This window comes from Notothenia rossii (genome assembly GCF_949606895.1).
Source record: "Notothenia rossii genome assembly, chromosome: 3".
Taxonomy (NCBI): domain Eukaryota; kingdom Metazoa; phylum Chordata; class Actinopteri; order Perciformes; family Nototheniidae; genus Notothenia; species Notothenia rossii.
Window position 1 is genome coordinate 9,391,259 of NC_136901.1, and position 22,010 is coordinate 9,413,268.

General features: G+C 43.3%; 2 protein-coding genes across 3 annotated transcripts in view; one reads left to right on the forward strand and one right to left on the reverse strand.

Moving 5' to 3' along the window:
* Positions 1-22,010, reverse strand: part of LOC307034182 (cilia and flagella-associated protein 47-like) — a 52,010-nt gene that overhangs the window by 5,789 nt on the left and 24,211 nt on the right. For both annotated transcript variants that reach the window (XM_079672953.1, XM_079672952.1), the window contains exons 43-65: positions 21,350-21,414; positions 21,095-21,231; positions 20,856-20,961; positions 20,291-20,493; positions 20,075-20,216; positions 19,780-19,907; positions 18,666-18,731; positions 18,084-18,227; positions 16,664-16,837; positions 16,328-16,439; positions 15,834-15,887; positions 15,606-15,703; positions 15,070-15,245; positions 14,774-14,881; positions 13,903-14,014; positions 11,980-12,084; positions 11,405-11,561; positions 11,213-11,296; positions 10,932-11,067; positions 9,471-9,655; positions 8,730-8,904; positions 444-605; positions 40-205 (exon numbers count right to left, since the gene is read on the reverse strand). In XM_079672953.1, coding sequence (XP_079529079.1) covers positions 40-205; positions 444-605; positions 8,730-8,904; positions 9,471-9,655; positions 10,932-11,067; positions 11,213-11,296; positions 11,405-11,561; positions 11,980-12,084; positions 13,903-14,014; positions 14,774-14,881; positions 15,070-15,245; positions 15,606-15,703; positions 15,834-15,887; positions 16,328-16,439; positions 16,664-16,837; positions 18,084-18,227; positions 18,666-18,731; positions 19,780-19,907; positions 20,075-20,216; positions 20,291-20,493; positions 20,856-20,961; positions 21,095-21,231; positions 21,350-21,414 — 2,995 coding nt within the window. The remainder of the gene's footprint in view (positions 1-39; positions 206-443; positions 606-8,729; positions 8,905-9,470; positions 9,656-10,931; positions 11,068-11,212; positions 11,297-11,404; positions 11,562-11,979; positions 12,085-13,902; positions 14,015-14,773; positions 14,882-15,069; positions 15,246-15,605; positions 15,704-15,833; positions 15,888-16,327; positions 16,440-16,663; positions 16,838-18,083; positions 18,228-18,665; positions 18,732-19,779; positions 19,908-20,074; positions 20,217-20,290; positions 20,494-20,855; positions 20,962-21,094; positions 21,232-21,349; positions 21,415-22,010) is intronic.
* On the forward strand, positions 725-5,684 carry LOC307034184 (general transcription factor II-I repeat domain-containing protein 2A-like). The gene is made up of 2 exons (XM_079672955.1): positions 725-3,410; positions 3,612-5,684. Exon 1 carries the CDS (start codon positions 2,492-2,494, stop codon positions 3,404-3,406), a length of 915 nt encoding a protein of 304 aa, XP_079529081.1. The 5' UTR covers positions 725-2,491; the 3' UTR covers positions 3,407-3,410; positions 3,612-5,684.

A 22,010-nucleotide genomic window follows, 5' to 3' on the forward strand; every position in this document is an offset into this window, starting at 1 on the left:
AACAGACATATCTATATCAGAGGATACTAATTGACATACCTGGATGGTTAGCCTTGCTCTGTGGTTGCTGTGTGTGCTGGGTGTGAAGCACAGACTGAAGGGGGCTCCAGGAGAACCAACAGGAGGTAACACCCCTGAGGCTGGTGTCACAGAGAACTCACTGCTGCTGCCGGGTAGGAACGCTGCGGTGAACCGCTCTGGCCTCCTACAATGGGAATGTTAGCGACTATCATTAGAACCTTTCCAGGGGATAACAAACCTCATGAGGATCTTCAAAACTTTACATTTGACTTTCAAAGAGCTAGGGACTTAATTCAAATCCTCTATAAAAAGTTCTAGGACAGATTCAAAACGTTTAGAAAGCTATATGGCTACACCTAATTTTTGAGGTGCAGCTTGTATTCAATTATAAGAACACTTTGATGGAATAAGTTCTAACACACCTGGTGGTGCTGGTCAGATGGAAGCCCACACCTGATGTCTTGCCTAACTCAGTGGCCTCAGTGATGATGACATCATCCACTTGAGGCTCTGTGCCAAAGAGAGAGATGGAAAACTCCCAGATCCTGCCGGACACACATTTCACAGCTAGGACGGCTGAACACCTGGACGGACAAGGACACACACACACACGGACACACACGGACACACACGGACACACACACGGACACACACGGACACACGGACACACACACACACACACACACACACACACACACACACACACACACACACACACACACACACACACACACACACACACACACACACACACACACACACACACACACACACAGACACACACACTTCAGAAAATGATACATTAAAGCTCAATACATAAAATAGCTGAAATTTACTGTAATTTGATACTTTCACAACAAAGGGATCGATAAACGTAAGTTCGTACAGCTGGCAACACGTACTAAGTTACTACTTCTGTCAAAATGTACCTAAAATTAGATCAGGAATACTGTATAGGAGTCGACTAGCCAGAGATATGCAGAGTATGATATTCCTGGGAACCTTTATCTAGAGCAGGGTTCCCCAGACTACGGCCCGCGGGCCGCATACGGCCCGCCACGCCCCTTTGACCGGCCCTCCACCTCTCTGCACCTCACCATTTGAACTGGCCCAAAGAAGAAGAAAAAATAAATAAAAAATTATAAAATATTTTTTAAAATATTTTATTTTAGTTGTCCAACTTGTTTTGTGAAATAATAACATGACTCTCCAAACGAGGGCGGTAATCGCTGTTCATTCCGTCACCTGAGATTAGAACTCGAGGCCGTCAGTATGTAGTGGCCAGAGCGGCTCTGGTAGTGGCCATGAGCCAAACAGTGGAACTGTCAATCAGATCGCCAGCGCCTCTATCACGCTTTAAAAGCAACGTTATGTAACGTTCTGGTTGACATCTGTTACATTTGCATCTTGTTTTTTTAACACTAAAATATTTTTTTATTAACCATTTATATTTTATATAATTTAATATGTGTGTCTGTATTATTTATATGACGTATGTTTATGACCGAATTTCCGCCACCTTACAAGCTGATCGAAGTCATGCGCAGAAAATATTATGCTACAGTTGAACAGCAGTGTAATGGCGTGCAGTAAAGTGAGGAAAATTGACAGAGAGTGTCGGGTTTTTAAAGAACAATGGACCAAGGTTTATTTTTTTGTTCCATGGAAGGACCGTGCCATTTGTATTATATGTAAAGAAAATGTGGCCGTGTTTAAAGAATTCAACCTTCGCCGCCATCACGAAACCCGGCACAGAGAGTATGCTAGCTTGAGCGGGCTAGCGAGAGATGATAAGGTTCGGCGTCTGAAAGGCGGACTAGCTGTTCAACAGGATGCCTTCCTTCGTCAATCCCGGGTCAACCTGGCTGCTGTCCGAGCTAGCTACAAAGTAGCTAATCTACTGGCTACCCACGGCAAGCCGTTCACAGACGGAGAATTCGGGAAGGCCATGATGCTGGCTGTGGCCGAGGAGTTGTGTCCCGAGAAGACAGATGCCTTCCGTGGGGTGAGTCTCTCAGCACAAACGATGACGAGACGAATTGAGGAGATGGGGGGAAACGTGTTTGACCAACTGAGAGAGAGAGCCGCAGAATTCAAGTGTTTTGCTTTAGCCATGGATGAAAGTAATGACGTACAGGATACGGCACAACTGTTGATTTTTATTCGTGGAGTCAACACACGTTTTGAAGTGTCAGAGGAGCTGGCATCACTGAGAAGCCTAAAAGGCACAACAACTGGAGAATACCTTTTTGTCGAAGTGTGCAAAACAATGGGCGAACTTGTTCTGCAATGGGCTAATTTTGCCAGTGTCACTACAGATGGTGCGCCTAGCATGGTCGGATCTACGAGGGGTCTAGTAGGGCGCTTGAACGGCGAGTTCGAGGAACGAGGTCTCGCCCCACCGATTCAAGTCCACTGCCTGATTCACCAGCAAGCGCTGTGCTGCAAAGTTTTGAAGTGAGCGTCTGTGATGAAGGTGGTTGTGCACTGTGTCAACTACATCCGGAAAAATGGGCTGAAACACAGGCAGTTCCAGGCCTTTCTCTCCGAGCTGGGGTCTGCTCACCAGGATGTGCTGTACTACACCGAAATCCGGTGGTTAAGTCGAGGCAAAGTATTGCGCCGTGTCTACGACCTGCTGCCCGAAATCAACACCTTCCTCCAGTCTAAAGGTGAAACGGTACGGGAGCTGACCGACCCGGAGTGGAAATGGGACCTCGCGTTTTTAACTGATGTGACTGAACTGTTGAACCACCTCAACCTACAGCTCCAAGGCAAAGGGAATCTCATCAGCGACATGTATTCCCACATAAAAGCATTCGAGGTCAAACTGCAGCTCCTTGTGCGACAGGTCCAAAAGCTGGACTTCACACATCTCCCTGCCACCCAAAGCTACTGCGCCGAGAAACCAGCCGCCCCTTTCCCAGTCGCGAAGTGCAAAGATGCCCTGGAGATGCTGCAGCAAGAGTTCAGTGTGCGCTTCCGCGAGCTTCATGTCAACAACAAAGACATAAGTCTGTTCCAGAACCCCTTTGCTGCTGACATTGACGACGCACTTCCCTCTCTTCAGTTTGAACTAGCCGAGCTGCAGAATTGTGATGTCCTTAAAGACGCATTCAAGCCTGACCACCTCCTTGAGTTCTATGCTGAGCTACCAGAGGGCACTTACCCAAACATTAAACAACATGCTCTGAAGATGTGTACCGTTTTTGGCAGCACCTACACCTGCGAGCAGACGTTTTCCCGCATGAAGCAAATAAAAAATCCAACGAGGAACAGACTCTTAGATGAACATTTGCATCAAACTTTGAGACTGGCAACCACTAGGCTACACCCAGACATCGGACTTCTCACCAGCCAGAAGCAAGCACACAGTTCACACTGATATGGTAAATATACTGATTTTAACTATTACAATTTTATATGGCTGTAAACATGAACTATGATTTTTTGATGAAATATGATTAATGTTTTTAATGAATTTTAATGAATAATGCTACACTGTATTTGTAAAATCACATCACAAGGAACAACAGGCAGCATATTTATGTAATTTACTGAATGTGTCCAATGTCATCCCTTTATGCCAGGTTTCCAGGCAGCAAGAGAGGGGACTGCAACTGCTGACCTCAAAGATCACTGCCCATCCATCCTTCCTTCCACCCTGGCTACAAGTACCAATTCAGTTCACCTACTGCACATATTGCTGACTTCCCATTCTGTTACTCTCTTCTAGTTTAACCTGCCGAGGGTTTACTGCTCAGTCTCTCCTCCCAATCTCTTCTCTCAGCATCTGCCTCTCCATCGTTGTCTCTCTCTCTCCCTCTCTCTCCTCTCTCTCCTCTCTCTCCTCTTTCTCCTCTTTATGCACTGCCCCTCATCTCAATCTCCTATTTCAAAGGGATGATAATTGTGCTGTAAAAGTGTTTGGGTGCTCATTGCATTTTCACCTTGAACAAAAAAAATCTCACCTGAATATACAAATAAGAGTTGGTTAGTTGATATATTGTTCACCAAGTTTCTTGTCTTGATGATTTCTCATCTCACTGTAATATAGGCCTACCATTTCTATTGTATCACTCATAAACTGTCAATCACCATGTTTTTCTAACCTTTCCTTGCTATTTTTACATGGTTGTTATTAGAAAATAAAAGGAATACCTGTGGTATTTCAAATTGAAAAACATGTGAAGTACTCACTTCTTTTGCAAATCACTTGTAATGATTAACTATTTTGTGCTAGAAATTATGGCTATAACAGGCAGTGGCCTAGTATACAGCCCACATGATCGATCCCGGCCCCTCATCACAGTCAGGAACGATAATGTGGCCCCCAGTGAAAAAAGTTTGGGGACCCCTGATCTAGAGTGAAGAAGTAAATCAGTCAAATGCATGCATTAGGCTTTAACTACAAAAAGTTTGCCCTCCATGGAACACAGATGAATACCACGATTAAGTTTGCTTTCCGCTCATCGGTTTTCTTCAAGTCATTCTTCCACATTAATTTATCTAGTCGAGTGTAATTTGAGCATTCCTATTTATCTACAGAAACATGATTAACTAAACCGGGTCTTTAATATTCCCGCTTTCAGCTTATGATACTTGGTCCGCTCATCTCAGAACCCGCGGCAGAGAAATTACATGTAGATAATGGAAGAGCCTATTAGCGGCACCACACACCCCGTCATTTCCTCGTGGAGAACTCCTTAGCTCTCAGAAGTATTGATTCTACCAGGGCACGCCTCATTAATGGACAGATGAAGATGGAAGCTGATAAATGAACACACTCTTCACTCGGCAGGATGTCACATGCAATGTACAGTAAGGAGGACAGAAGAGAATAGGTGAACTGTGATAAAGATTGACAGCATGCTGTATATTTGTATATTTTGTTCATTTAAGGCAAGAAAGGTGGATTCAATTTCAGTTAAAGGTACCCTTTGGTGTCCTTCGGCAAGATAATGAACCCCAACTTGCTGCCTTTGGCCTAGCTAACAGTGTGAGTGTGTGTGAATGTGTATGACCCCTGATGAGCATGTGACACCTTGTGTGGCAGCCTATGAATGTAAGAATAATGACTTGTGTTGTAGAAGTCCTTTAAAGGGTTGTAAAGACACAAAAAGCCTTATATAAATGCACTCCAATTACATGTAGTGGTAATGTGCCAAGAAGCCGTCACTGAGCCAGCAAAGGCAGGGAGAAAGCAGACTTAAAGCAAGGTAAGTGGAGCTGTGGCTGGGGCGATTCAAAGGAAAAACTGTTGATAAATATGTGTTTTAATGTGTTAAACTATCCTTTAATAAACAGCTACAACAAAAGGGAGGTGGGGATGACAGCTGTGAACACTTATAATAGCTATGTTTGTTGTTGAAGTTAATTATGATCATTTTTATAGAGATGCTTTGTAGGGAGGCCTGAGGAGACGAACTTGCCAACTTGGCAACTTCCTGGATTTGGAGCTAGAGCTAAGAGCTACTTTTCTTGGAAAGGAGTTGGCAACACTCGGCTGAGTTTTTCAGTTGGATAATGTTCATAATTTGGCTTACTCTTTCTGCTTGCTCTAATATTACCTACCCAGGCTATAAACTTGGTTCATCCAAGTCTCAAGGATAAAGTGTGGGAGTGGTTGACCATTCAAATCAAAGAAGCTTAAAGAGCAACTTGCAATTAAAAAAGTTAATGCAGGATTTGATATGTTTTACGAGACATAAGGGCAGGAATTCAGAGGGAAAGGAGCCGTTTTGAGCTCTGTTACTAAAAACTGCTTTTTTTTTCAATGTCATACGTCAAACGCGTCATATTACGTCACATGGGGGAGCAACTTTCTCGGACTCCTTCTCTGCCCAATCCGCGGTAGTAGTTTGTAGTTGGTTTGAGCGGTTGTGATTTAGTGAGCTGGTATTTTTTCGGTAATTTTACATTGCATTTCACCATTTGTAATCATGGTGAGCTTGAGTTTGTTGCACAAACTCCAGCCTGTCAGGACATCGAGTCCACAGTTTCCCTAACAGGAAAAGGACCGGAGCTAGCTTTTGTTCCTGGGTGCGTTGTGCGAAGTATATCCACCTTCCTGCAGCACATATTCTCCACAGCTGAGGCCTGTCAAACAAAACGTTTATCAGGAAACCGTATTACACCTCTCTCCCCACCTTTGCTGCTCTCTCTCTCCCCCCTTCACTCCTCTCTCTCTCCCCCTCTTCGCTCCTCTCTCTTTCCCCTCTGGTACACAGCACTAAGACGTAGTGTGGAGTTGCATTAGGTAACGCGAGATACGGCTGATACTTGCGCATTAGTTTCTGTTGTGGATCAGTATCAACAGTCCTGCCAGTAACGTTACTATATTATCAATACTACTTTAGTTATAGCCTGATATATGATAGCTAACTTTATAATGTTGTGATGTGACGTTAGCTAACATTCTGTGGCTAACGCCGGTCACTCACCAAGACAGCTGTCCTGTTCTCCACTGGTTCTCCTCACACCACAGCTCCATTTCTCTCTGATGGCCGTTATTTTTTCTAATCCTTGGCTGCTCCTGGTCTCTTGGACGCCTAGCAGGCTCATAATTATAAGGTTGTGGTCCGTCATATGCATTCGAATATTCATGTTCAACTTCTTCGGGTCAAAACTAGCATTGTGAACCATGTCTATTAATACGTTAGACCGGCCGCTTTCCCTGATGTGACGTCACATCAGTCTTTTTTTTTGTAAAAATGTCTTACAAAAACGACGCCAGATGTCACTGTAGTGTATATTTATGTATATATATTTTTAAATCTAGTGTATACATCATTTTCCTACACATTTATTCACTGGGGTCTCTAACCTGCAACTTGCTCTTTGAGTCAAAGAATATACAAATGCTTTTTTTTCATTACTGTCATTATAAGTGATTTAAAATGCCATGATTGGTTTGTTTTGAACAGTAGGACGGACATCCCCAGTTGTTGTAAAAACCTACAATTATAAAATGTGTTTATAGGCCGTTAGCCGGTAATTACCGGACTATGACCGGTAAAATATGCTGAAGACCGGCAAATCTAAATCTCTCTGGTCAAAGTGTTCGGTCAAAATAATTTCCCCTTAGCGCAATACCGCATCAGTTGCGCCACTTATGTGACAGACAAAAGAGTATGTGACAGACAAGAATAGTGAATTCTAATGTCTAACCCTTAATGTGGAGAAAGAGATGTCCTGTATGTGTGGATTGTGCGTTGATCTGTTGGTAATGCCTCGGGGTTCCGGTGGGCATGTAAACAAATGCATAATGCTGCGCTATACTTTGCGGCCTCACCCGGTTGCATAGCGACGCTTATCGTTTAGGTGTCTTTTAATAAGCAGGTAGTCATATCATTAGCTAGAACTAGCTGGATTTGATTGATATGGACATAAACGCGAGTAAAGTCTAATCTGGCGGGGGAGAGAGATCAGCTGCTGCTGACGAGTCGACACGCAGCTCTGCATGATCACATGCAGCGGTGAGCGGAACAAAACACACACTTCAGGTTAGAATATCACACGTACCTCTCAAACTACCTATACTAGTTATAGATACGTTTAGTTTTACTGTCGGGTCACTCATTACTGATCCGCGAGCTGCATGATACTGACGGGCTGTCAGGAGAGGGAGAGAGCGCTCTGTTTATTATTCCCGTGTTATTGTAAATTCCGTTCACGTTTGAATAATTAATCTACTATAATTAGTTTGTTTAATATCGAATCATATAAATTTTTTTTAAAGCTCAATAAATAACAAAGAAGAACTTTGACCGGCACTTTTCAAATGTTGTCCGGAAGATTTGAACTTTAACGGACATGTTGACCGGCAAAAACATATTCTAACGGGAACTCTGGGTCACACTGAGGTTAAAAGGCATATATTATGCTCATTTCATTTCATATTTGTAAATCGCGTCTCTACTGTGACATGTCTCCATGCTTTAATGTTCAAACAGCTCTTTAATTGTCTTCATACTGCCCTGTCTCCCAAATTACCTGGGAAAGAGTATAGTAACCCTAAGCTCCAAACATTAATACTCAGCACATGTAGAACGTTTGTAATAAATGAATGCAGAGAGAGAGGAGACTGTACTGTAGAAGGAGAAGACATGAAATAAATGAATGCAATGTCTACTCGCAACGCTTAATGTGAGGAACCCATTTGGTTTGTATGCCCTCTGCTGTGTGTGTGAGAATGTGCTTATATAGTATGTGCTTGTTTTGTTTATCAGACTTATTATTAGCATCCTTTTGCTGTTTTTTCCATCCAGAGGAAATGTGCGTATTTCTTTCTCTGTTGTGTGCTTTCTAACTTTTGAGGTATTTGTTTGCCGCTCCCAGAGTCTGCAGTATACTCTCACTCTGTGTGTTTAGTTCTCTCTGTAAATAGGTGTTGTTGTGTATGTCTACATCTCTCGGTTTTCTTTTGGCTTTAATGTGGTGTGAGTTTGTGGTTTGTATATCTCAAAATGTTTTCTCTATTTGTATTTGTGTGCACAATGGTTTCTCTGGAGTGTGCAAAGTGTTTGCTTTAGCTCATAATACCACAGTGGTTTAACAACAGAACGGCAGGATTTAACTCAAAATCTGCTGCAACAAAAAGACACATTCCCTCTCCTATCCAAATGTTTTTCTCAGTGTGTACTTCCTTTTCCTGGTACTTGTCATTGTGTGTCAGGTGTATTCATGTTTGTGTGCAGTAGTGTTACCTGCATGGCCTGAGGGGACTGTAGACTACATTAAGTGAGAGTGTTATGATTCCAGTCTCAGGGTCCCTCCTGGCTGCTTCAGCGGAGACAGAGAGGCAGTCTTCCACATCTGAGCGCTTTGTCTCACTGTCTGAACGAACCGTGCACAGGAAGTCTTCTATCATCACCTGGGAAACTGTCAGGAAGGAAGCAGTGGGAAGAGGGTGATTGAGTTAGTGCAAGAAAGACAACTAGAAATAAAGACAACCAAAACAGATTTGAGGAGAAATTAAAATGCCTGCAATTTTTGTTTAACTTAAAGGTAGGGTAGGTAAGAATGGAGGAACCAGCTCGAATGTGCAAGTACACAACCAGAAAAAATCTGCCCCTTCTTTCAGACTTCCTTACAGAGCCCCTCCTCCAACACACACGAACGCACACATGACCAATGAGGGCACGAGATAAGTTTGTGCACAGATGGTAGGCCATCCAGTTATTTTAGCCGGGCCGGCTCAGATGATTGGTCGTGCTTTTTACAGTACTACGGCTTCCACAGATGACATTTTTTAATGTTTTTATTGTCAAAGCATTTAATATATTCATTGCTATCGGGGTGTTAAGAGCATTCCATGGAATATAACAAAAAGTGTTGCGGTGAATTACGTACAGCACCTTTAATGTCAGAATTATAACCCTCAAAATATCCCCTTATTGTACAAAAAATGATCCTGCTTGTCCTCAATATCACAAACTGGCACACACCTTCCTGGCTTTTCCGGACTTGATTCCCCGGCACATATCCAGTCAGCAGAACATCCAACTTCCTTTCCAGCTGGCAGCCCGCTTCACAACGGAGCACGCCAAGTGGAGAGCTCTCCATAGGCAGATCCATGGGAATCCCACGGAGAGGGTAAATCCAGCAGATGGTGGACGACTCCTGCTCTGACCTGAAATATTGATTGTGAGTGTGACTCAGTAATGGGGATAAACTCTGAACCAGTACTAGATGTGAAAACCTGTCAGACATATTACTAATGTAGAATATCTGTGGCAAGAATCTAATAAAATACCAACAATTGTGTTCAGAAGGTCAGATATAAGATTTTGAACTTTTACAAAGCTGAGGAAAATAGAGGCTACATTTCTTTAGCTGAGAAGTTATAACCCAATTTTTGTATATTTAGTCATAATGAAATCAAATAGTTTTAAGAAACATTGTAAGTGTGCCTTTTTAGAGTAAAAACTAAACATTACATGCTGTACTCCTAATTGTAGCCAGTTAATCTGTTTGCAGTAAGAGTTTTGCACATTAAAACACAAGCCATTGTACAGAACTGTAAAACGTATGGATTATTGTGCTTTGCCTGCATGGGCTCTTATGAGGGGAAGGAGGCTGTGATCAATCCATTTAATGTGGTGAGGAGTTGAACAACAAACTAAATGCCCTTTTTATGAGAAGTCGACCATTATCTCTTTTTAAGGTGAAAGGTTTTGATGAGCCAGCCTTAGCAAGGAAACTGTGTCTCTGTCAAATATGCTTATAGAGAGGCGAAGTCACGCCCACCTACTTCCGACCCATGGGACCTTATTTAGAAAAAATTATATATTGAAGTCAATGGGGAGAGAAAACCTATCTTTCGATCCCGTTTGAATTGTGCCATGAATTACACATATGATGTTTGTCAATCTTAAAAAATCATTTCCATGTCAAAAAAGTCACAGTTTGTCGTAAAACTGTTGAAATATAAGACCATGAAAAATACGCAAATAGAAAGACTACAAATCTCGCATGCTGGCTCTTACGGAACCAACTAACTCCCAGACTTGGAGTGATTTTCACCTCTTTTAATACTTTTCGCCTCATTCTGAAAGAAAGAAGTGAAATGTGCCAACGTGACAGCCGTCTTGGTGTGTGGTGCGAGACGGGAGATGTAGTTCATTGAGCGGTTTCACACAAAAAAAAAAAGTGTTACTTCACAGTTTTACGACACATTTTAATTTTTTTGACTTCCAAAATTATCTTTTAAATTGACAAACATCATATGTGTAATTCGTTGCACAATTCAAACGCGATCGAAAGATAATCCCCATTGACTTCAATACATACTTTTTCCGAAATAAGGTCCCATGGAGCTCCCCCGGAAAGGGAGGGACTTGGCCTCTCTATAGTACAGCCTTCAGGCATAGACTCTGGCATTATGCAGATAATAATAAGACACACACCTCACGTTACAGGTACTGCTCCCCGGGGTGCTGCAGGGCTTCATAGTGATGCAGAGCCAGGCCTGCTGTAGCTCCATGGTGTTAGGCAAAAACACTACAGGCACATCCAAACTGACACCTTCACTGATCTGAATGCCTGCAGCCAAGATGAAAGACAGTCAACAACATTTAAAAAACAAATGTACTGCCCACTAACCTAAAAATAACAAATATAAATTAAACACCCGTGGTAACCATATCATTTTTGTCCTAATGTTGTGAAAACCATATCAGTAACTCACCTTCAGTGTGTCTCAGAGGGATAGAGAAGACCTGCTTGTCAGTAGTTATTTGATGGCAGTTGGAGGCCCCATTTGGGTCCTTATCTAAGAAGTCATATCAATACAGACAGTATTATAAACATGTGAGTGTGACGAGAACACACGTATGAGGGACAAAGTGTCTGTTAGAGAAAGAAGAGGACTGATTGTGACCTGTGAGTGAGATGTCGACCACGACTTGGAGCTCAGTGGGGTTTCTGAAGGGAATGGTGATGGAGGCTTTGGAGCCAATCAGGGATGAGATGCTCAGGGGCTCCTCGCTGTCTGGTATAAGGCCACGCCCACTAAACAACACACACCAATCCTGCAACTAAGGAAAAGACTAACACATTAACAACAGCTCACTATAACTATTTTTAGATTCATTTTAGCATATGGTTTTTGAGTTATGGCCAAAAATGTTTTGAGAAGTCACAGTGACCTTGATCTTTCACCTCCAAAATCGATAGGGTTCAACCCTGAGGTAAAAGGAATATTTGTGCCAAATTTAAAGAAATGATTCCTTGGCGTTCCCAAAAATCACAAAAATGGGACCGAAGGACATAAAGACCAGCTGAAAACATAATGCCTCCAGCCACACTGGTGCAGAAGCATGAAGAGAATTAAACTATCCCTGCACCTACAGTATGTGTGTCTGTGTGTATTAGTGTGTGTATGTGTGAAGGCAGGGGACAGTGATGTATGAAATTAATTTGCTCTGTGTTTGTGTGTGTATACAGTATATACACCTGAGGGCATGTGAAAGTGATCTTTGCTGCGTGGTTCCCCTTTCCGATGGATGAAGGACTGAAACGGACACCAAGCTGGGTGAAGGAGTGGGGCTCCACAATAAGCTGGAACACACACATACAGGAAATAGCTTTCATGGGGACAGTAAGAGAGGATACACACACTCATGCTTAAATCCTTTAAATCACACTGCTGGGCAACTTCAAGGAAACCCACAGCTTTCCACCCAGATGCACAGCAAGTGCTTTCATTCCTATTGGAAACAAGACTCCAACATTACGTTACATTACATTGCATTTAGCTGACGCTTTTATCCAAAGCGACTTTCAATAAGTGCGTTCGACCAACAAGATACAACCTTGAAGAAAACAGAATCATATAAGTACATCAGGTTTCATAGAGCTAAAACATTTGAAGTGCTACTCAACTGGCTTTAGATAAGCCAGTCCTTTATTAGTATATAAGTGCTTTGTTAGTAATTCTATCGCTCGAAGTGGAGTCGAAAGAGATGAGTTTTCAGTCTGCGCCGGAAGATGTGCAAGCTTTCTGCTGTCCTGATGTCAATGGGGAGCTCATTCCACCATTTTGGAGCCAGGATAGCAAACCCATGTGTTTTTGCTGATGGGAACTTGGGTCCCCCTCGCAGTGCGGGTGCAGCGAGTCGTTTGGCTGATGCAGAGCGGAGTGCACGTGCTGGGGTGTACGGTTTAACCATGTCCTGGATGTAGGAAGGGCCAGATCCATTCACAGCATGGTACGCAAGTACCAGTGTCTTGAAGTGGATTCTAGCAGTTACTGGAATCCAGGGAAGGGAGCGGAGGAGCGGCGAGGTGTGGGAGAATTTAGGAAGGTTGAAGACCAGACGAGCCGCTGCATTCTGGATGAGCTGCAGAGGTCGGATGGCACATGCAGGTAGACCAGCCAGGAGGGAGTTGCAGTAGTCTAGGCGTGAGATGACGAGAGCCTGGACCAGGACCTGAGTCGCTTTCTGGGTCAGGAGGGGACGTATCCTCCTGATGTTGTAAAGAGTGTATCTGCAGCAGCGGGTTGTAGCAGCAATGTTTGAAGTAAAGGACAGTTTGTTATTTAGGGTCACACCCAGATTCCTTGCAGTCTGAGTCGGGGAAACAATAGAGGTGCCGATGTTGATTGTCAGGTCAAGAGTGGGACAATCTTTTCCCGGAAGGAAAAGCAGTTCAGTCTTGTCAAGGTTGAGCTTGAGGTGGTGAGAAGACATCCACTGAGAGATCTTCGCTAGACAAGCAGAGATGCGTGCGACGACCTGGGTCTCTGAGCGGGGAAAGGACAGAATTAATTGGGTGTCGTCAGCGTAGCAGTGGTATGAAAAACCATACGGGTTAATGACAGATCCGAGCGAGCTTGTGTACAAGGAGAAGAGGAGGGGACCAAGGACAGAGCCCTGAGGGACCCCTGTAGTGAATTGACAAGGGTCGGACTCGGACCCTCTCCAAGTTACCATGTAGGTGTGGTCTTTGAGGTATGAGGTGAGGAGGGAAAGTGCAGAGCCTGAAACTCCAAGTTCTTGGAGAGTGTGAAGGAGGATCTGATGATTCACCGTGTTGAATGCAGCAGATAGGTCCAGAAGGATGATGACAGAGGAGAGGGAGGCTGCTTTAGCAGTGTGCAGTTCCTCAGAGACAGCAAGGAGGGCAGTTTCTGTTTCCTATTTGTTTGAAGATGTGTTGTTAAGTGTTTACTGTGTGGTTCTTTTCGGAGATTACATTTGAGGAACGTGCAAAACAAATCTTTTCAACTTCAAAGAACATCAAAAGTAAATGGTAATTTAATTTCCCCAGGGGCAAGGAGAATTCAGATGTATGCGGTGACATACATCTGTTCTGGAATAATAAAATGGAACACAGAGCTGAGGCACACAGGTGAGTGTTATAGCATGTACTAACTGTATTTCCAGAATCCATTTCCAGTGTGTAGTTTCTGGGGTTACTGTTTGTTACAGTCAACTCCATAGTCTCAGCTGTTGGGTTAACCTGGGGGATGCTCAGCCTGGTCCATCTGACACACACACACACACACACACACACACACACACACACACACACACACACACACACACACACACACACACACACACACACACACACACACACACACACACACACACACACACACACACACACACACACACACACACACACACACACACACACACACACACACACACACACACACACACACACACACACACACACACACACACACACACACACACACACACACACACACACACACACACACACACACACACACACACACACACACACACACACACACACACACACACACACACACACACACACACACACACACACACACACACACACACACACACACACACACACACACACACACACACACACACACACACACACACACACACACACACACACACACACACACACACACACACACACACACACACACACACACACACACACACACACACACACACACACACACACACACACACACACACACACACACACACACACACACACACACACACACACACACACACACACACACACACACACACACACACACACACACACACACACACACACACACACACACACACACACACACACACACACACACACACACACACACACACACACACACACACACCTGCTTGAAAGCTGATCACCAATATTGGCTCCCGGATGTAATGCCACAAAAAACTATGTCATGCATGGGTGTATCTAAGCCTTGCATTGAGATACTGTGTGTCTTGGTGTGTGTGTGTGCACCTACTTGCCCAGTGGACAGCAGTCCTCTGGTAGCCTGAAGACCGGAGGAGGGAGTGCATAAAGTTCCAGCTGATACCAAAACTCCCCTGTCTGCTCTGACTGGAACACCACACTGGCAGAGAACAAACACCAACCAAATGTAATACTATATATGGACCACATTCACAACAATGGCAAATATGTCCTTTTGGATCAATCTAACAACGTATTTAATACTTTCAATCATCAATTGTGTAGGGGAACCTTTTTAATTAACCCCCTTCTCCAACAAGAAGTCGGGTGGTCTGCATTGCTTCCTACCTGCCGGTGCTCTTCCCCACTGCGCCAGGGGAGAAGGTGGCTTTGTAGGTGAGAGTCTCCCCTGGAGGAATTGATACCCGGTTGGCTCCACTCAGGTCGTCTCCTTCCAGGTGCACATCCAGCCTCAGCGGCTCCCCTCGTGGGTTTTTAACAGGGATCTCTATGGCAACTGAGCTCTGGGAAAGACATTTCAAAGATGACACCTGTTTCCACTTCTCTGATGTTGTTTTGATCTTAGAGAAGAAGGAAGATTAGGCTTCCTGTAACAGTGGCCTGCAGCAGAAACACTTCTCCTCCACGTCTTCTCCTTCAATAAAAATATCGTTCTCTACTCATATCTTTGCCTCTACCTCTTGAAAGATGAAAACATTCGAACAGTGTTTTCTTCAACGAGAGATTAACAAGTTACAAGTTTAGCTTTTGGTATACTCCCCAAGTCTGATTAAATGTGCCGATGCAACATTTGAACCATGAAGGTAATTAGCAAGGGTTAGTAAATACCGATGGAAAGGTGCGAGTGTGTTTGCAGAACTTACCTGAGCCACACACTGTACAACTATGAGCTTGATAGGCGCTGCTGGCTTACAAATGATCTCCAGAGAGAAATGAACCTTGTAGCACCCGGGAACATTTCCTGAATGACAGGCACACACATGCATACGTATATCCAGAATAAATGCCAACACTCCGACACACAATAGTTTAATCAAGTCAAAGCGCTCTAAATGGTTCATCTGCAGTACATGGTACAACACGAAGCTTACCTTCATGCTTGTCTGCCTCCTGTATGTTATACATTTCTGTAAATGACACATTGCCTGCAAGAAAAAGTGCTACGTTTATTATTTATTTAGGTCGTTTTTAACTATGTATTTAGGTTTTAAGTTCTTTGAGTTACATCTAGTTGATGAAAATGAATCAATGCATCGTAATGAGCATGCTGTCCACTCATAGAAGTCTTTTTATTTCCTGTGTACCATCTTCTTCTACTCAACTGCCAATTCATAAACATGCAACACAATGACTACAACATTACAGAACACAGTTAATCACCAACATTTGAACATAGGTGATTAAACAGACATAAGACCAAAGGAAACCAAGAGTGTTATAGTCTTTGTGCATCTGTTTAAGCAAATTGAATAAACTTTGATAAACAAATGAGCTGACATTTGAGCGCAGCTAACTTCCAACTGTTTAACTAACGAACGGCACAACATCTACAATCACAAACATGCAGCAGGGGGGGGGGAATCACCTGTTTGTTTTCCTCGTTTCAATGACAACACAGCCAGGGTGTATGGGGCGCTTTGACCAGGTTCAATCTCCAGGGAGGGGGGGCCACTTACAACAGACAGGTCTGTCTCCGCCTACATGAATGTGCATATGCATGTACACAAACACACATGACAGACAACAACCATTAATACAGAAGGAAAGGAAAGGCACAATATGCAATGTCTAGAAAACACAACGTTTGACGTCTGTGAATTGATTCTATTATTCGACAAGAAACAGATATTCAGTTTGCATAATAGTAAACCTTGATAGCAAGTAGCCATTTGTGTGGATGTTTTTGCATGTCTGCTTGTACCTTGAGAGTGAGTTTGTTCTGGCTGTAGTTGGGGACATTCATCACTGTGTGTGTAGTTTGACCTGCTGAGCACTGTAGTAGCACATGGTCCACAGGCAGGGGGTGTTCTCCCACTCCTCCCAGGGTGAACACGTGCTCAGTACCGTCATGGTCATTATGTAAGGACAGCTTGCCCTGTGTGAGTAGGGATGAAGTCCAAGCAGCCATTTGGATTAGGAACACATTCTTTATTAACGTCTCACTCGTAAAACTATTCTTTTTAAAGAGAAAGCTCAGTTACAGTTAAAGAAATATCTGTAACATTCTCAGAAAGCCCTGAAAGATGATGTTGGCCCCAGAGGAAGCTTACATTCCCAGATATCATCCTAACAGCTACACAGGCTGCTGTTTGAGGCATCGAGGATAATTCTTGCACTCAAGCTGACTGTTCCCTGAGAGCATGGAGCGGAACGGGCTAACAAGAACTAAGACCAAACAGAAGGGTTTGGTGGATGAGCAATGGTGGCAAGGGATTTGAAAGCGGGCTTGTCACCTAAGCATTGATGCTTGATTGATCCTGAATACATTCAAACTCATAGCTACCACACTGTAAAGATTTCAGTGTAAGGCTGCAGCCACACGAGAGCACTAACGGTCGTATCCGCTACAGTTCTCTATCATAGACGGTTCTGCGACACAAGGCCGACATGGAAACGTAGAAAACGATAACGGGTCCCTAGGTGGGTAGATCTGCGGACGAATCGCTCTGGGGGGCAAACAGCTCCGTGTCTACGCCTATACCGTTGAAGCAATAGCCCCGCCTCTCCCCACCTCTCCTGCTCAGAGATGTGGGGGAGGAAAAGAGAGGCTCCATTTATTATTCTTATATTATTATATAGAGTCGTTGTCAATTTGTTTTAAAGCTCAATAATTAACAAAGAAGACCTCTGACCGGCACTTTTCAAATTTTTTTGAAAAACTTTAGCGGACATGTTGACCGGCGTAAAAAAAAATCTAACGGAAACTCTGCCGCACGGTTCCCTCGTCCCTTGGAAGAGGCGGAGAGGTGGGTGTTTGTCCTCTGCTGGTGGACTACCGGAGAGATTTACAGCAGGAGCACTAAATAAAGAATAAACAGAAGGGCAACCATGGCAACCATGCGCGGGAAGTCTTCTTCGCTGCTTTTGGTGTATTTTGTGGCAGAAGTACAGCGCCAGTTACAGGCCCGGCATATGCACTACAGCGTCTCCAGCGCTTTCGTGTGAACTGACACGTTTCTGGTGACGGAAGACTTTTTTGATATCGAATTCGGTTTGTTTGCGTTACCGTTCTCGTATGGCTCCAGTCTTAATCAGAAAGTGTGTGTTGAATAAGATTGTGACAAATCAAAACACACAGAGAGAAAAATAAGCATTGAAACCATTACAAAGAAAGGCATTACCGTGACAGTGCATCGTGCAGAAGGGTGAAAGGTGAGGGGGTAGCAGGCTCTGGTCCCTGCTGGCACATTCAAAACGTTTGGGCCAGAAAATCCTCCTCCATACACCTCTGCCTGCATTCTCCAGTCTTGGTGGGTCTCATTGTGCTGCGAGAAACATAGGCATGATTATTTGACTCAAACAAACTTTTAAAGATTTTAAAACATGTTAAAAGCAATTTTACAAAGCTGTCATTAAATCATTTTCTATTTTTCTGACTTAAAACTTTGAATATGATAGTTTTAGTCCAGTTATAAAATGTACAAATATATAGTTATACATTTCACACATGTTTGGTTGCCGTCTATGACTTCCACTCATTTTCAAGCAATCAGATTGTCATTTTGGAAGATTCCTCTAAAATGATTCATAATAATTAATGGCTTTTAGGATAATGCTTAATAAGCAGAACACTATCTAGACTAAATCGCTATATTTGAAAGGCTGAAAACTGAATTTACACATGAAAAATAACAAGTGTTCTTTACTTATCATTGCCTCCTTATACACAGGATCTGATAAATGCATTTTCTCTTTCTCCTCACCAGTGGTATGTCTTGTGTGACTGAACGGTGAGCAGGTGATCTGAAGTCCAAGTGGACGGATCCTCCCTGTGGTCACAGATGAGTTGTATTAACATTATCCATAAACCACAAAAACCAATAACCTTTTTTAAGCGTTCCTGCAGGTTTCACCAACTCAAATTTAAGACTTTTTAAGACCACTTTGAACAGAATTTAAGAAAATTGCTATGAAAGAAGAAATACGTCCCATAATTACTTACAAAGTACATTTATTCATGTTCAACATAAGAACGATGATTGAACATAACAGCATAACAGTACACTGAACTATGTTAGCGTGTTAGCCAAAAGGTTGTGTGAGAGTGACAAGAGCTACATTCAGAGCTCTGCTGCCTTGGCTACAATCTTTCATCGTTGCTGTTGTATGATTGGTGTTTAACTACGGTATTTAGCATCCACAGCGCCTCCGCTTTTAGGGTTGAAGTAGACCCAAACGTCGCCTGGAGGTCCCCCGGTGTTGTTGCGGGAGCTGCTGCACTAGCTAACGCTGCTTTAGCTAAACAAACACTATTTTTTTGTTGCAAAAGGTGCAGCGGGCTTCAAACACGTTCCCCTCAACTGGTTTCAACCAAGCAATACATTTGATGTTTTCCAACCAAATACGGCTGAACTTAAACTTCCCCATATTTCTTTGTAAGTAGATTCGAAGATACCTGAGTTTCTGACTGCCGCTAGCTGAAGCTTGGTTGCTAGGTTACTAGCTGGGTGTTCTCCGATAAGGGGCCGGGGGAAACACAGTTAGTGATTACTGGTTCCATGTTGATTTAATTCAATACAAATTGTTGGGGGGAACTGAAAGGCTCTTACCGTACTGGTTACTTTGCAGCCCGGACATTTCCCACAACACACATTTAGACGCGATCGCTACAAAGAAGTACCTTTCAAATCCGATAATTTTTAAGACCTTCTAAATCATATTTAAGACCTTTCTTATTTTTTTGATCATATTTAAGACTTTTTAAGGCCTTAAATTGAGATGATCAAATGTAAGACTTTTTAAGACCCCGCAGGGACCCTGCTTTTACTTATAATACAATGTACAGGTTGACTAAGGTCGATATCAGCTGATATTTACCTGTGAAGTAACCTGTGCTTCAAGAACATAGACCCTGGTATCACACCAGGACCTCAGGATCACCTGACAGGTAAACTGGCCCACGCAGTCCGCCTGGAAACGTACTGGGATGTCCACACAGCCACAATCTAATGACCTCACAGAAAAGGAGATTTATGAAGGGAAGGATGTTGATAATTAAAGGAGTAGTGTAAACCTTTTCACCTCAGGATGTCTCGTTCTCATGCATTCCATGACATCTACTCACATATCATTCACACAACAACACATTCTGTATGTTCTCATGTGTGTGTACCTGCAGGATTCTCCCATGGGGTTCTGGTTTCTTCTCTTACAGGTACTGTAACGGTACTGGGTAAAGCAAATTTCTGTGGCAAAGAAACCTCCACGCTGTATTCCACTTCTTCACCTTGGTAAACACCTCTGAAGAGTTGGGCCTAAGAGACAAGAGGGACAGAAAGTAAAATATGGACAACAGGGAATCCACCATTTGTTTGGAGAGCTTACGTACAGCAGTGGTCGCCTTCACGGTGCTGCTATGCAGAGTGTGTGTAATCATGCGTCTCCTGTATTCATCAGCGGTCATGCTGCGCTGACCCCAGAGAGCTAGAGCTTGCTCCCGAGCCATATTGATCAGAGGCACACGCAGCAACTCCTCACACACCTGGCCCACTTTGCAGTGTAGGCTGAGTACTGATACTAACACAGCTGGGTCTGTTGGTGGAACAAAACAGTGAAGTTATTGGATCAGCTAATAACAATGCACACACTACTTCATATTTAGGTGATACAGCTTAAGTGATTATATTACTAACAGTGCCACTTCAATGTCATAACAATATGTTGTCTGAGGAAAAGGAACAATTATGTAAATGATACATGAATTAAAATGATTAATGATCATCTATTTGATATCAGTGTAGGTTAGTAGGTGGGTAATGTTTAAAAGTGTTAATGGAAAAACAGCTACAGTTAATATCATATAGTTTACCTCTGATTGTGCCATAATGGTCTAAAGTATTTTATATATATATATATATATATATATATATATATTATGGAGACAGGTTTCCTACCGGAGTTGCTGGGGATGGAGACTATGTTAGCACTGGGCCTAGCGGTAAGAGGGGAGGGAAGAGGCAACTCTGCTGTGGCCTTCACCATGTACACCATATCTCCCACCTATAAGGTAAATATGCACTGTAAATGGTCCATTTAGAAGCTTCAAAATTCAGTGTTCATAGTTCAAGTTATAGACCAAAATATGTATTACAAATCTTTTCAAGGGATAGACACACATGACACGGACACTGACCTGTGGGCAACCCAGCAACACGGAGCAGTACTTGGTGCCCGGGAAGAAGGGCAGGTAGTGGATGTTCAGAGTGTCTGCTTGGCCTGGCTTCAGACAAACACTCCTCACTGCACTCAGGAATTCACTGCATTCACCACCTGTGCACACAGACAAACTGAAATGGACCACCACCAAACAGACACGAATAAAGTTGTATACACACACACACATTAACAGTGATTAAGTAACATGTGTGGATGTGTGTGATGTACTAACTGAAGTCTGAACTCTTCCCTTCCATCTCATCCCCGTAACTCTTGTCTGAAGTCATCTTCTTTATACTGAAAGACGGGAGAGGAGGGAAGAAATTCATAATCATTCACAGTGTATGGATATCATACTACACAACCTGATACAGCTGCACCAGAGATGAACTCAGTTCTCCTCATAGTCGACTCCTGATTAGGAGGAGGAGGAAGTGCAATGTTTGATGCTTTGAAGGTGTCTCAGGTGGGGAGAGATGCATACTAACCAGCTTTCCTTAATGACAACCCGGTACTCTTCTGAGGAGTAAGCTCATACTGTACCTCTCTCTACCTTTATCTAGCTTCTGAAGCCCTGAGCAGCAGGAGAATCACCCTGTCCTTTTGCTAAATAAGCTATTTTGATAAGCTACAGTAAAACCACTGTGCAGAAAGGATTGTATGTGTTATTGAGCTTTCAAAAAGTAGCAAGACATTGCTTAAGACACATGCCCCTTTCACACCAACGCGTTTTCAGCGCCGGCTCGGAGCTGGAGCCTGAAAAGTACAGTTTTTCCTGTTCACACCGCAGCGGCGCCGCCTCTTAGCTCCGGAATCCGGTTCACTTCCAGCTCCAAAAAATTGTCGGTCTAGAAGCAAGAGCTTCGGAGCTAAGAGGCGGCGTCGCTAACGTC